Source organism: Megalobrama amblycephala, linkage group LG14, assembly GCF_018812025.1.
Source record: "Megalobrama amblycephala isolate DHTTF-2021 linkage group LG14, ASM1881202v1, whole genome shotgun sequence".
Lineage (NCBI taxonomy): Eukaryota > Metazoa > Chordata > Actinopteri > Cypriniformes > Xenocyprididae > Megalobrama > Megalobrama amblycephala.
The window spans coordinates 46,291,669-46,305,542 of record NC_063057.1 but is presented as its reverse complement, the minus strand read 5'-3'; the positions used below and the strand labels follow the sequence as shown (position 1 = coordinate 46,305,542).

Sequence of the window (13,874 nt, the reverse complement as noted above, 5' to 3'; positions counted from 1 at the left end):
ATTTTTATAATAGTTTTTAATTTTCCAGGTTGCTACCCCTTTATTCCCCAAACTTTGTGTATTGTTCACTTATACCTACATGTACGTACTCTATAGGTACACTATAATTACAAAAAGGTACACTGTAAATTTGGTTTACTTGCGTTAATTGCGGGCTGTAATCTAAAGTATTACCAAAGTGTCACAACATAGTGGCTGTAATGAGCGCATAACAAAGGTATATCAAAGTCTTTAATATGATTAAAACCAAGAACACACAGGAGATAATAGGAACAATAATCTGTGAAACACAATCATGTTAACATTGATGACATGGAACAAAGAACAAATAGATCTACGTTCACAGATAGATGACTAACAGTCGCACACTAGGAAATTTGGTCAACATACAAATGGCAGGAACAGAAGAGAATGAACTAACAGAACTAAACATAACCCTTGCAAAGAGTGGCTGCAGTGCATTTGCAAAGAAATCCAACCTGTCAATACAAATTCAACAGTCTCTTAAAATATCCGTTATGATCCAAATTGAGGACAATGCATAATAATTGCAAGCATCATTTGTCTCACATTTAGGCCAAATATCATTAAGTCCTCCTTCATTATCCAAACATTTTAAGGGCAAAAGCTTGCTGAACTTAATTAGTGTGCAATATTTTAATGTAAAAACTCAATAATAAGAGTAGATTTCCAAGAAGTGTACATTTTTAACAAGATAAAGAATAAATGACAATATAACAATGTATCTACATTCTTCACATATTTATGAAAACCTGTACAGCACAATTGCCCTCTTAATCAAAGAACCCTGAGAACTGTCAATCATTCAAACAATCTCAACGAAAAAAGATGGTGCATATGAAAGGGATAAAGGAGAATGTGAGAGAAATGGAGAATAAAAGGAGGTTGAGTGAGCTTCTGAATCCACTGGAGAATTCGACATATCCAGGTGGGTTGCTGCTCACTTTAGAGTTGATCCAGCTATTGTACTGAGAAACTCTGGCGTACACACCAGGAAACTTGGGATCAGCACATCCTTCACCAAAACTCACAACGCCAGACTGGATCCACACAGAGCCATGCTTACTGACCATTGGACCTCCAGAGTCTCCCTGTATTGACAAACACTTAACATTTATATATCTGAAAATATACATTTATATATACTATATACTAAATATACTAATATATATTTAATATATATATTAAATATACTATTATTATTAGGCTCATTTCAGAAATCTGCGCAGAACCAATCACCAGTGATCACAGTGAGATGAATGCCGGTTAGCAATGTGTCTGAGGGTCATCCAACTTGTTCTGATATCATGCTGATGTATGTAAAAAAAAAAAAAAAAAAAACTCTCGACAGCGAGAACCCTGCACATGACATGGAGCAAAAAAAAAAAAAATGGCTGATTCATTAGTAAAGTAAATGGCTCTCTTTATGAATGGGCCATTGAATCATTGGTTCCCCTGATTAATTTTAAAACTTGAATTCATTCAGAAACACCGCTATGACGCTCGGACATGCACAATCGTTTTGCTATGCTTTATGCCTTTGTAGGTGACAAAAAACAGATTTTTGTGTTAAAAATACAGCACTTGTGTGATATTGCACTGTCATATTTATATCATATGACATTGCTATCATATGATATAAATTGAACTCATACAGGGGTATTTTTTTGAGTAATTCCGTGTCTCATGTTCAGTAGGTGTGACTGTACCTCCAAGGGTTCGTGTAACTTATTTTTGCACTGGATTTAAGGCTACTGATGTGACTGCACTGCTGCTTTGCTGGGTCTCATTTGGATTAATTTTTGTTATTTGCACAACTTGTGTTGATGGTTTTTTTCTTCTTTTAGTTGTCTTGTGTAAATTGTGGTTGAATTGATGATTTGTTATCTTTGTTCACACCACCTTGTTCACCCTTCCTGTGGCAACGAACCTGTGTGCCCTTGTGTAGGGCTGTTATTTCCTGGTGGCGTAGTCGAGTATTGATTTACAGGATCTTTGGTCCTTTGTGTGTATTTTCTAACTTCCCCCCTACCTGACCATCTGCCACACTTAGATTTCTTGTCAAATCTGTTTGTACATTTGCAAACTCTTTCCCGTTTTAGATGTGTTATGTGTTTTTCAGTCTTTTTGCCACTATATTTTACTATATTATTTCATTTTATCCAAAGGGATTTTTTTTTTCTGAAAACGTATAAATTGTTTAAGACAGTCCTACTGTAGCCTATCAGAGGATGTTAATCAATAGTCTGTGTGTTTGTTAAAGTCATCAGTTTGCATAATTTCAACTTATTTTTTTAAAGAATACACATATTTTTTTATTTATTATAGCCTACTTATATTTATTATAATAACATTTTATTTTTTATTTATAATAGGCTGCTAATACTAATTATGTTTTACCTATTTTTAATTATGAATTTAAAAAGTACTTCTGGCATACATTTAAATTGGTGCCATGGTGTTCTTTATTTGTCCTGTCTGATTTAAAGTTGAAGTATATTGTTTGTGTGACACTAGCGGCACCTAGTGGACTTACATAATACAGCATAATTTGCAAACGCACCTTTCGCGTGTCACGCCTACGTCGACTAAAACATCACAAAAGCTCTTACAGGTGCCTATGAAGGCATTATGGGCTACTCTTAATAAAAGGTCCCGCTCACCACTGGTTATATATATATATACAGTACAGTCCAAAAGTTTGGAACCACTAAGATTTTTAATGTTTTTAAAAGAAGTTCTGTCTGCTCACCAAGGCTACATTTATTTAATTAAAAATACAGTAAAAAACAGTAATATTGTGAAATATTATTACAATTTAAAATAACTGTTTTCTATTTGAATATATTTCACAAAGTAATTTATTCTTGTGATGCAAAGCTGAATTTTCAGCATCATTACTCCAGTCTTCAGTGTCACATGATCCTTCAGAAATCATTCTAATATGCTGATCTGCTGCTCAAGAAACATTTAATGTGTACAATTGTACAAAATATTTGTGTACAATATTTTTTTTCAGGATTATTTGATGAATAGAAAGTTCAAAAGAACAGTGTTTATCTGAAATCTAATCTTTTGTAACATTATAAATGTCTTTACTGCCACTTTTGATTGATTTAATGCATCCTTGCTGAATAAAAGTATTAATTTTTTTAATTTCTTTTCCAAAAAATAAAAATAAAAATTTTTACTGACCCCAAACTTTTGAACGGTAGTGTATAATGCTACAGAAGCTTTGTATTTCAGATAAATGCTGTTCTTTTGAACTTTCTATTCATCAAGAAATCCTGAAAAAAAAAAAGTACACAACTGTTTTCAACATTGAAAATAATCATAAATGTTTATTGAGCAGCAAATCAGCATATTAGAATGATTTCTGAAGGATCATGTGACACTGAAGACTGGAGTAACGATGCTGAAAATTCAGCTTTGCATCACAGGAATAAATTACTTTGTCAAATATATTTAAATAGTACACAGTTATTTTAAATTGTAATAATATTTCACAATATTACTGTTTTTTACTGTATTTTTAATTAAATAAATGTAGCCTTGGTGAGCAGACGAAACTTCTTTTAAAAACATTAAAAATCTTAGTGGTTCCAAACTGTATATATGTACAAAAACACACACATTTACGTGTGGACTGTTGCCATCTTGTTTTTTAATCACTCAAAGAAAGAGAAGTGGAAAAAAATGCATATAAACAAGAAAAATGTATATGAGAGTAGGTCAGAAAGTTCAAATTTGAGAATTTGAGTTTGAAAACATGAAGATAACGCAACTCTGAATCCTGCACGTCTGGTAAAGTAGTGTGATTTTTAATTAAAATTGTGTGTAATGCACAACAGTGACTGTAAAATTACTAAGGTAGTGGTGTATAAAGTACTCGAAAACCATACTTGAGTAAAAGTACAGATATTTTACCAGAAAGTGACTTTTGTAATAAAATAATTATATATGTTTTAACCAATAAATGCTCATCTTGAACTAGCTCTCTTCTTCTTCTCTATTAGAATTCCGGCAGTGTAGACACTGCTAAATCTATATTACTGCCCTCCACAGGTCAAAGTTTGAACTAATTGTTATATACTTGCACTAGCATATTGTATATGACAATTTAGTTCAAACTTTGACCTGTGGAGGGCAGAAATACACTTAGCAGTGTCTACACTGCTGGAATTCTAATAGAGAAGAAGAAGAAGAGAGCTAGTTCAAGATGAGCATTTATGGTTAAAATGTATAAAATGTTTAATTATTTTTTTTTTTTAGAAAATGAGCGATGGTTTCTCTAGATAAGACCCTTATTTCTCATCTGGGATCGCTGTAAACTGTAATTTTGACCTTCAACCGTTTGGGCTCCATTGAAGTCCACTATATGGAGAAAAATCCTGGAATGTTTTCATTAAAAACCTTCATTTCTTTTTGAGTGGCAAATATTGAGTTTTAATATTTGGGCTAGATCTGATTACTCATTAAGTAATCAGTAAGTTTTTTACTCAGATCTGGCAACACTGATAGATTGATAATGGTAATGCAGCTGACCCAAAAACTATTAATTAGTGTTTTGTAAATTGTAAAAAAAGGTTCAAATTAATTATTGATGTCTTACCTGACATGAATCTTTTCCTCCCTCATTTAACAATCCAGCACAAATCATGTTGCTCGTGATGCCCCCTCCATAAGCATCATTACAGTCACTGTTGCTTACAATTGGTACCATCACCTCCTGCAGTATGTCAGGACTCGAGCCTGTGGCACAAAACAAAGGACAATTTTGGTGGCTTTTAATGGCCATTTACTGTATATTGTTTTGCAGGCAAATATTCACTCACCACCAGAATTCAGCGCTCCCCAGCCAGTGACCCAGCTCTCTGTACCTGCAGTGAATACACTACCAGTAGCCGCCAGACAGACTGGCTTAATATATTCAGAGAAAGTCACAGAAGAGGAGAGCTGGAGAAGTGCTATGTCATTGTCACTACTAGCACTGGCATATTCAGGATGGTTGATGACTTTGATCGCTGTCCTGAACACCTCATAAGGGTTTGAGCCTGATTGGCTCCGACGTCCCAGGTAGATCTCAATGGTATCCAAGGAGCTGTACATAAGAAAAGTCACTTTTAATTCCACTATCATCAGTTTATAATACTGTCTTGAGTTGTATTTAAGCTTTAAACTTCATACTCCTGGAAGCAGTGAGCTGCAGACAAAACCCAGTCTTTATTGATTAGACTCCCACCACAGAAATGGCCTCCATACTTGGCGCTTTGAATGCTGACTTGCCACGGCCAAGACCCTGCTGCTGCATCCTCCCCTCCAACAATCTTGTTGTTCAGGGGGGCTTGACCACATACTGATGATAGGAAAGACAATGTGGGAATTCCCAGTTAAAATGATTTTATACACACAAGATATGTGGAACAATAGTTTTATGGTCGCTAAAGGGATAGTTCACCCAAAAATGAACTTGTCATCATTTACTCACCCTCAAGTTGTTCCAATTTCTTTGTTCTGCTGTACAAAAAGGAAGATATTTGCTTGGTAACTGACATTCTTCCAAATATCTTTGTGTTCAGCAGAACAAAGAAATTTATACAGGTTTGGAACAACTTGAGGGCGAGTAAATGATGACAGAATTTTCATTTTTGGGTGAACTATCGCTTTAAGAGTGACAACTTACCATCTAACTGGCTGAGAGAACCTGAAAAGAGCGAGAAACCAAACAATTAGATGAACACGTACAGAGCTGATAAACTGGTTTGTGTAGTCTGAAACCTTATTCTTTCACCTATTATGTAAGTGTTGGCACATACCATTAACATGAATCAAGACAATCCTTTCACGTGAATTATAGTGTTTAAGGATTATAACCAGGTTGCTGAGATTATAATGTGACTTTACAACACACACAGCACAGGAGACTCAAGGAAACAATCTTTAATGAAAATAAACAATCACTCAGGAGAAATAACAAGTCCTAACACACTACAACATTAATGAGACAGAACACTTAACAGAGAAAACTAAGGATACATCCAGACTATCTGATAAAAATCCAATCAGATTTAGCAAGTGTGAACGGCCAATAATCACATGAAATGCGACTTTTACAAATCTGTTTCGAGCTACATTCATATGTCATTTGAAATCCTTTCAAATTGCATTTCTGGAAATCCTTTTGAGTCTGACTGCTCTTACATTACATTTTGTGTGGTTTTTCTGACTTTCTAAATTAATTAATTAATTTTAATTAATTAATTAATTAATTAATTAATTCAAAGTGCTTTACATAAAGAACCAAATACATAATAATAAACATGGAACGCATAAGAAATAGAGGTCACACTTTATATTAAGTGGCCTTAACTACTATGTACTTACATTTAAATTAATCATTTGATACAATGCACTTATTGTGTACATACATGTTTTTACATTGTACTTATATTTTAAAAACACCTGCATGTAATTACATCTGTAATTAATTTCTGTAATTACATTTATAATTACACTGTTGACCCATCCCTTAACCCTTACCCCTACCCTTAAACCCACCCATACCACCAAAGCTTTCCCTAACCTTACCCATATCCCACCTCAATAGCTGCAAATGTGTTTTGCAATTCAATATGAACCCAATAAGTACATTGTACTTTTTTTTGATGTAAGTACATAGTAGTTAATGCCACTTAATATAAAGTGGGACCGAAATAGAAATAACAGTAAAAACAGAGAATTCCGCTATCTGGATGGAAGAGTTAGGAAGTTTGAGGAGTTTTTTGTTGTCCGTCAGAGCAGATCTAAATGGATCTTTCTCACACGTCACGACCGCGGTCTAGCTCTACCTGTTAAGGCACTTAGAAATGATACACAAAGTTTCCTCTTTTGCCAAGACACCTCAAACTGCACCACACAGATCTCTTAACTATGCAATTTCCCGTTTGGAAAGTGTCCTGACTGGAATCCAGAGATATCTTAACTATGCATCACAGCTCAAATTTCCCCTTTGGAAACTTCCGTCAGGTAAGAAATTGCCCCAACTAACGTGTTTTGATTTCCGGAATGTGTTAATCATGTTGCCTTTGCAAGTGATCACAATTCCCCTTCCACGTACCACAGAGTCAGGTAGCCCAACCATCATGGTTTGTCCCCTTATCTAAATTTACCAAATTTTAACCTAATCACAAATGTTTACTTCCTAATTCTCCCAGCTCTTTCAACCAGACAGCAAGATTTAAAATGCATTAAAAGTCAGAAATAAAAAGATGATACATAAAAGATATAAAATGCATTAAAAATGAAATAAAAACAAGAAAAGGAATAAAAAAAGATAATACGTATAAAATAAAATGCAAACAATTAATAAGGGCTGTTTCACACCGTGTGAAGTAGCAGTGCAACTACAGCAGCAGATTCTTGTGATTTTACACTGATAGCATCTCTATACAGAAAATACAGGGATTTCTGGGTTGCTGCATTGATTATTTGTTTTAATAATGGCCATAAATCATAAAATGGTTATCAGGGATTGGCCATTGAGTGCTACAACTTGATTCAATCTAATTTATGGAATTAAATTGATATCCAAAGGGTAATTAATTTACAAAAAGGTTTTCAGGTTTTCACTTTTTCCAGACAGTGGGTGAGTAGTTTGTTAACATAAGTACTTAAACACACCCTATATACTTGCTTCTTACTTGTGCAGCTTTCAGGATTTTTTTTATTACCCTATACTACCCTATTTTTTTTTATATACCCTAGAGACATACTTTGACTCTACATTAAAAAATAATGATGCTTTAATACTATCATATTTCATAGATTTGACTTATAACCATTCAACAATCAAGCTACAATCTTAAAAATAAAGGTTCTTTATTGGCATTCCATGAGGAACCTTTAACATCCATGGAAACTTTCCATTGCACAAAAGGTTCTTTATAGGTTATTTAGATTATTAAACAAGTTCTTCGTGTTAAGAAATAGTTCTTTTAAAAACTGTTCACTCAAAGGTTCTTGGGGAACCAAAAGTTGTTCTTCTAAAGTATTGCTGCAAAACTTCCTTTTGAACCTTTATTTATGAAATATTTATTATTAAAATATTAAAATATCAAATAATTACTATTATTATGCTTAAAATAGTTGTATAATAGGCAGTTGAATGTTTGGACACTATTCATTCTTTATAATTTTAGAACAATACTGTTTGTCTAGATTTCATTTCTCACTTTGAATATTTTGCTCAACCAACTTCATGAGGCACACCCTGAGCTGCTGTTTAAACAGTACATTTATTCATTTACATTTATTCATTTGGCAGACGCTTTTATCCAAAGCGACTCCAAAGCGACAGTACTGAATGAGTTCATATACATTAAACTCATCCATTAAAATTACGTATATAAATAAATAAATCTTACGAAAGCACAATGTATATTTATCTCCAAATCCAATTTCAAGCATTTAAACAAACCTTTAGAGAAAAGGTATTTACAATCACTTGTTTGCAGTAACATCCATTTCAGGTATCAGTGTCTGTGAGTTACAAAGGTCCTTAGCAACAGGAATTCAATTGAATTGTCATTATTAAACCATTATTAAATCTACACTTAATTTTATAGATTTTAAGATTTACCTTCTATGCTGAGAAGTATGGTTCCAATAACACTCAAAGCTGTGTTAAACTTCATACTTGTGCTCTGGTCTGTGTTCTGACTGCTGTTTCCTCTCATGAGTCCCTGACTCATCTTTTTTCAGATGCCTTTATTCTGTCAGTATTTACAGAACACATCCTGGTTACCTTAACAGGAAATGTTAATGATTGCGAATTGAGCGGCTTTCAGTTCAAGGTCATTTCACTACACATTACAACATTTCAAGTGTCTCTAATTTGATTTTTAAGACTGTTTTGTATGCTTACAATTTAGCATACTGAATGGGCATGACCTGGCAGACCTACAGTATATTAAATATGTAGTCCCCCTGTAGTCATTTTATCCTTTAAAGCTCATCTTTGATCACCAAAATTACACATTTAAACATTTTTTTTTTCCTGTGGAAAAAAGTTGTGTTCCTGTGGGAAAAAAAAAAAAAATCATGCCTTAAAAATAGCTTGAATGTAGCTACATCCTTGCTTCATATAGCATATGTGGAATCATGAATATGCAAATTTGCCCCACCTCCACTCAGTCACATAAGCTTGGGATACCTGATCCACTTGGTCAATACTGCAGTAAACATTGCATAATGTTAAGTGGAAATACTGGTTTAGACATATATCACTGCATGAAAATAGGTGTTTACGGACCACCACAGATTTTTTTGGACGAATCCAGGAGTATTACTAACCAAATATAGGAAATTCCACATGTCTGTATACTGCCGAAAATGTACCTATTCGGATGTATGTTACTGAGGTATTCTTCTGTGTAACAGCCATTTGTTGCCATGGTAAGTAATCCTCTTTTTTTTTTTTGAATACTGTGGAATAATTGTTAAAATAATTTTTGTGATTGGTTTTTGCAAAAAAAAAAAAAAAAATCAAATAAATAGTTTTAAAGGGAACCCCTGGTATTAAGACATGTATGGCTTAATATAACATAAATGATGTCTCTTACAGAAATATGTAGTAGAAAACCCATGAAAGATTTATGTTACTTAAAAAAATCCATGACATATTTGGACAATGGGCAGCACCATTTTGTTTTGGTGCACAGTGCGTTCAATGTCGATGACGTCAAATGGTTGCACTCGGTGAGCTACTGACACTACCCTGTTGCTATTTTTACCGCAACACAACTCAGAATATAATATACGTGTACTAGAGCATTTAAATAATCATTTAAATATACATTTCATTAACTTAAAGGTGCAGTATGTAGGATTTATGTCCGCTAGAGGTCACTAGAGGCCTGTTCAAAACAAAGCCATAGCTTGATGACGCCAAGTTTGAGTGTGGAATCTTGGGACATGTTGTCTCCACCTCAACAGCTGGTGGAAAAGAATAGGGATAGGACTCAGAAAGAAATCATGTTCATGGATGCGATTATCAGCGTTACTGTAGTATGAAGCCGAGCAGGACCGAGTGTTGTGGGAGCTAAACAAGGCTGCTGGAATGATTGCGCAACACACGCCGCGAGCAGCTGAGCTTTTTTTATGCCACAGTCGCCCGCGCCGCTTCCGCTTCTGCTTTTCCGGTCATGAGTATGAGGTAACGCAGCTCTGTTTATCATATTAGATACATTTGAGTGTGAAAATTTTATAACGTTACTCTGTGCATTCACTCAAAGAAACTTTTTTGAGACACACTGCAGTAAGCTAAATCGATTTTAGAATATCATATTAAATGCTGGATGGCTTGTGTTGATAAATGGCATACAATTCATTTTAAAACGTATTGTATGATGGAGAAAATTCTGTATTACTGTTACTAAAAATAAAGCTGCATCTGATTATGCGATTATATCTGAGGCATGGTAAAGCATGGTACTCGCAAAAAATCTGATTTAAACAATAAGGCTAAACGTGTTGAGATATAACAACAATTAGTTTTCTGTCTATAAATATATCAAAACAGTCGTTCCTGTCACAAATGTGGCTCCCACGGCCCTTCCTCCGGACCGCCGGAGGGAGCCATCACCGGAATACTGATCAGTTATCATTCGGACTACATTACCCATAGGCCCTCATAGACTGTTTATTCTCTGAGACCCTTTGCCGCCTGCCCTGATCTCTGCCTGTTTCCTGGACTTTGATTGTGTAGCCGCATGCCCTGATCCTTGCCTGTAACCTGATACTGTTTGTCTGCCGCCTGCCACGACCACCGCCTGTCCCTGTTTACGCCTCTGCCTTTGCCTTGTCTGCTTTGTTAGTCCTTTTAATAAAAGCTGCAAATGGATCCACATACTGTCGACCCATCATTACAGTTCCCTTGTCTATTAAAATGTGTAATATATTAAAGCGTCTTTGGTGTTTCTATGGTTTCTAATTAAAACCAGAAACCGAGGGCAACGCGGGTATGACGCAATTGACAGGCGACTCCTCACACGTCCCGGAGCCTTGGTTAAAATTGCAATTTTCTCACGATTTACAAATAGTTGCAAACATTTGGGATATTGTAAGTACTCAAGTGAACAAAATATATAACACTGGCCTAGTGTTTTTTGGATATTTTACTGCAAAAATCTTACATATTGCACCTTTAAGATTTGATGTGCCACACCAATAAATAAATTCTTTTAAAAAGGGTCCATGACTGTCCCCATCCCCTGTAAGGATAGTAACCAATGCAGTGTCATCTGCAAATTTGATTAAATGTCTCCCTTGACAAGTGCTCCTGCAATTGTTTGTGTATAAAATAAACACAACCTTGTGGAGAACCAACATTCATAATTTGTTTTTCAGACAATGGAGGTACCAACACATACACGTTGAACTCTATTACTTAAAAAGTCCTGTAAACACAAAATCAGTCCTTCATCTAGAGAGAAATCTACAGATAGTCTTTCAACCAATACAGATGGCAAAATGTTATTAAAGGCAGAAGAAAAGTCAGCAAAGAGAATTTTTACATGATTTCTGGGACCCTCAGGATGTGAATACACAATATGCAACAGTGTTAAAATAGCATCATCTACTCCCTTATTGGGCTGATAAGCAAATTGAAACGGATCCAATAAATGTTCTGTGTTTTCCACTATATATCTCTCAACAAGCCTTTTGTAACATTTAAATACCAAAGACGTCAGTACAATTGGATGATAATCACCAAGTTCTACTGTTTTTTTAATTTTAGGAATAGGTACTATAGTTTTCCATAAGGGCGGTACTACATGCTGATCAAGAGACTTTTGAAACAAAGCAAAAACTGTAGATAATTGCTCAGCACAGGTTTTTAATACATAACCACATATATTGTCCGGCCCAGGACTCTTGTGAGTATTACATTTTTGAAACATTATTTTGACATCAACTTCTGTAACAGAAAAATTATTAGTCGATGTCAAAGTATTTTCTTCATTTTTATATCTCTCTGCATTATTCCCCTCAAAATGAGAAAAGAACAAATTTAACCTGTTTGCTTGTTCATCTGTAGCTATCATATTTATATTTTTCTTCCCTATTCTCTAATATGGGACATTAATCATCATCCTAATTCCCTCCCAGGCCTGTTTAGAGTTTCCTTGTGACATTTTAGCCTCAATTTTTTGTTTGTATAAGGCCTTATCTACTTTAGTTTGCCTTTTGATCTCTCTTTGAATGTCTTTTTTAGCTAAAACATCATTATTATAATAACCTATTTTCTTTGTAATTAATAGTTGTTTTAATTTCTTTGATACCCATGGTTTGTTATTAGAATATATTTTATACTTTTTTGTGGGTATAACTGACTCCACACAAAAATTGATATAGTCTGAAACCACAGTTGTATGAGTGTCTAGGTCTGGGGAGTCAAAGGTGTCCCACAAAGTACATTCAAAACAACCCTGAAGGCACTTAATACTCTCTTCATTACAAATCTTAATAGTCTTAACCTGAGGTTTCGCCCTTTCAAGAAGTCTTTGATATTTAGGTTGAAGATTAACAACATTATGGTCAGATCCTCCCAATTGTGGCAACCTGGAGGCAGAAAAGGCACCCTTAACGTTGCCATAACACTTGTCGGTAACACTTTAGAATACTGATCCTTCATTAATGAATAACTACACAGGAACAAATGAGTAATGCATTATTAAAACTCTAGTAACTACTATTAACTAACAAGAAACTCTGATTAATGAAATAGAAAATAATAGTGCTCAGTTGAATGTGGTACATCACTATTAGCTAATCAGTAACTACTAATTTTTTTTTCATACCTCCTAGAGAACTACTAAGAACTACTATATACAGGTTCATAATTAATGTGAATAATGTATAATTAATTTTAAAGTGAAGGTCATGGTAACCCACTAGTAATGAATGAAGTATTACCAAATCCTTCAGAAGGAATTACTAATTATTTGGATCAGTATTCTAAAGTGAAAAACATGATAACTCTCTAGTAACTACTGAAGTCATTGTAAACTTTTGATGTTTTTGTAAAGTATTGGATAGTAATAACTCAAGAGTTACTTCATCCTTCTAAAGTGAAGATCATGGTAACCCACTAGTAATGACTAAAGTGTTACTAAATACATCAGAAGGAATTACTGTACAAAACTGTACAAAAACCTCAAAAGTTTACAATTAGTTAGTTCAGTAGTTATTAACGTAAGACCGTTAATCTTCGGAATGCAAATTAAGATATTTTTGTTGAAATCTGATGCCGCAGTGAGGCCTGCATAGCCAGCAATGACATTTTATATTGACATATTATATTAACTGATATTTAAATCAGTTCATGTGAGTACAGTGGTTCAATATTAATATTATAAAGCGACGAGAATATTTTTGGTGCGCCAAAAAAACTAAATAACGACTTATATATTGATGGCCAATTTCAAAACACTGCTTCATGAAGCTTCGGAGCGTTATGAATCTTTTGTGTCGAATCTGCTGTTCGGAGCGCCAAAGTCACGTGATTTCAGCAGTTTGGCAGTTTGACGCGATTCGAATCATGACTCGACACACTGATTCATAACGAGAAAACAGGTTTGGCACACAAATTAAGATATTTTTGTTAAAATCCGATGGCTCAGTGAGGCCTGCATAGCCAGCAATGACATTTCCTCTCTCAAGATCCATTAATGTACTAAAAACACATCTAAATCAGTTCATGTGAGTACAGTGGTTCAATATTAATATTATAACGCGACAAGAATATTTTTGGTGATCCATTACATATGTACCTTGTGCTGCTCACTCACATT

General features: G+C 34.5%; 1 protein-coding gene across 1 annotated transcript; it reads right to left on the bottom strand.

The window, feature by feature from the left end:
* Positions 1 to 209: 209 nt before the first annotated feature.
* Positions 210 to 8,814, bottom strand: LOC125245866 (trypsin-2-like). The gene is made up of 6 exons (XM_048156676.1): positions 8,660 to 8,814; positions 5,705 to 5,725; positions 5,209 to 5,377; positions 4,857 to 5,122; positions 4,634 to 4,773; positions 210 to 1,112 (listed from the first exon to the last, which is right to left on the bottom strand). Exons 1-6 carry the CDS (start codon positions 8,769 to 8,771, stop codon positions 837 to 839), a joined length of 984 nt encoding a protein of 327 aa, XP_048012633.1. The 5' UTR covers positions 8,772 to 8,814; the 3' UTR covers positions 210 to 836.
* Between the last annotated feature and the right edge of the window lie 5,060 nt (positions 8,815 to 13,874).

Excerpts from the sequence above, each read along its gene's own strand:
- LOC125245866 (XM_048156676.1), bottom strand. The coding sequence starts at position 8,771 with ATGAGTCAGGGACTCATGAGAGGAAACAGCAGTCAGAACACAGACCAG. Across the intron at positions 5,726-8,659 it reads CATACTTCTCAGCATAGAAG|GTTCTCTCAGCCAGTTAGAT; the intron begins GTAAATCTTAAA and ends CGCTCTTTTCAG. Across the intron at positions 4,774-4,856 it reads GGGAGCGCTGAATTCTGGTG|GCTCGAGTCCTGACATACTG; the intron begins GTGAGTGAATAT and ends TTTGTGCCACAG.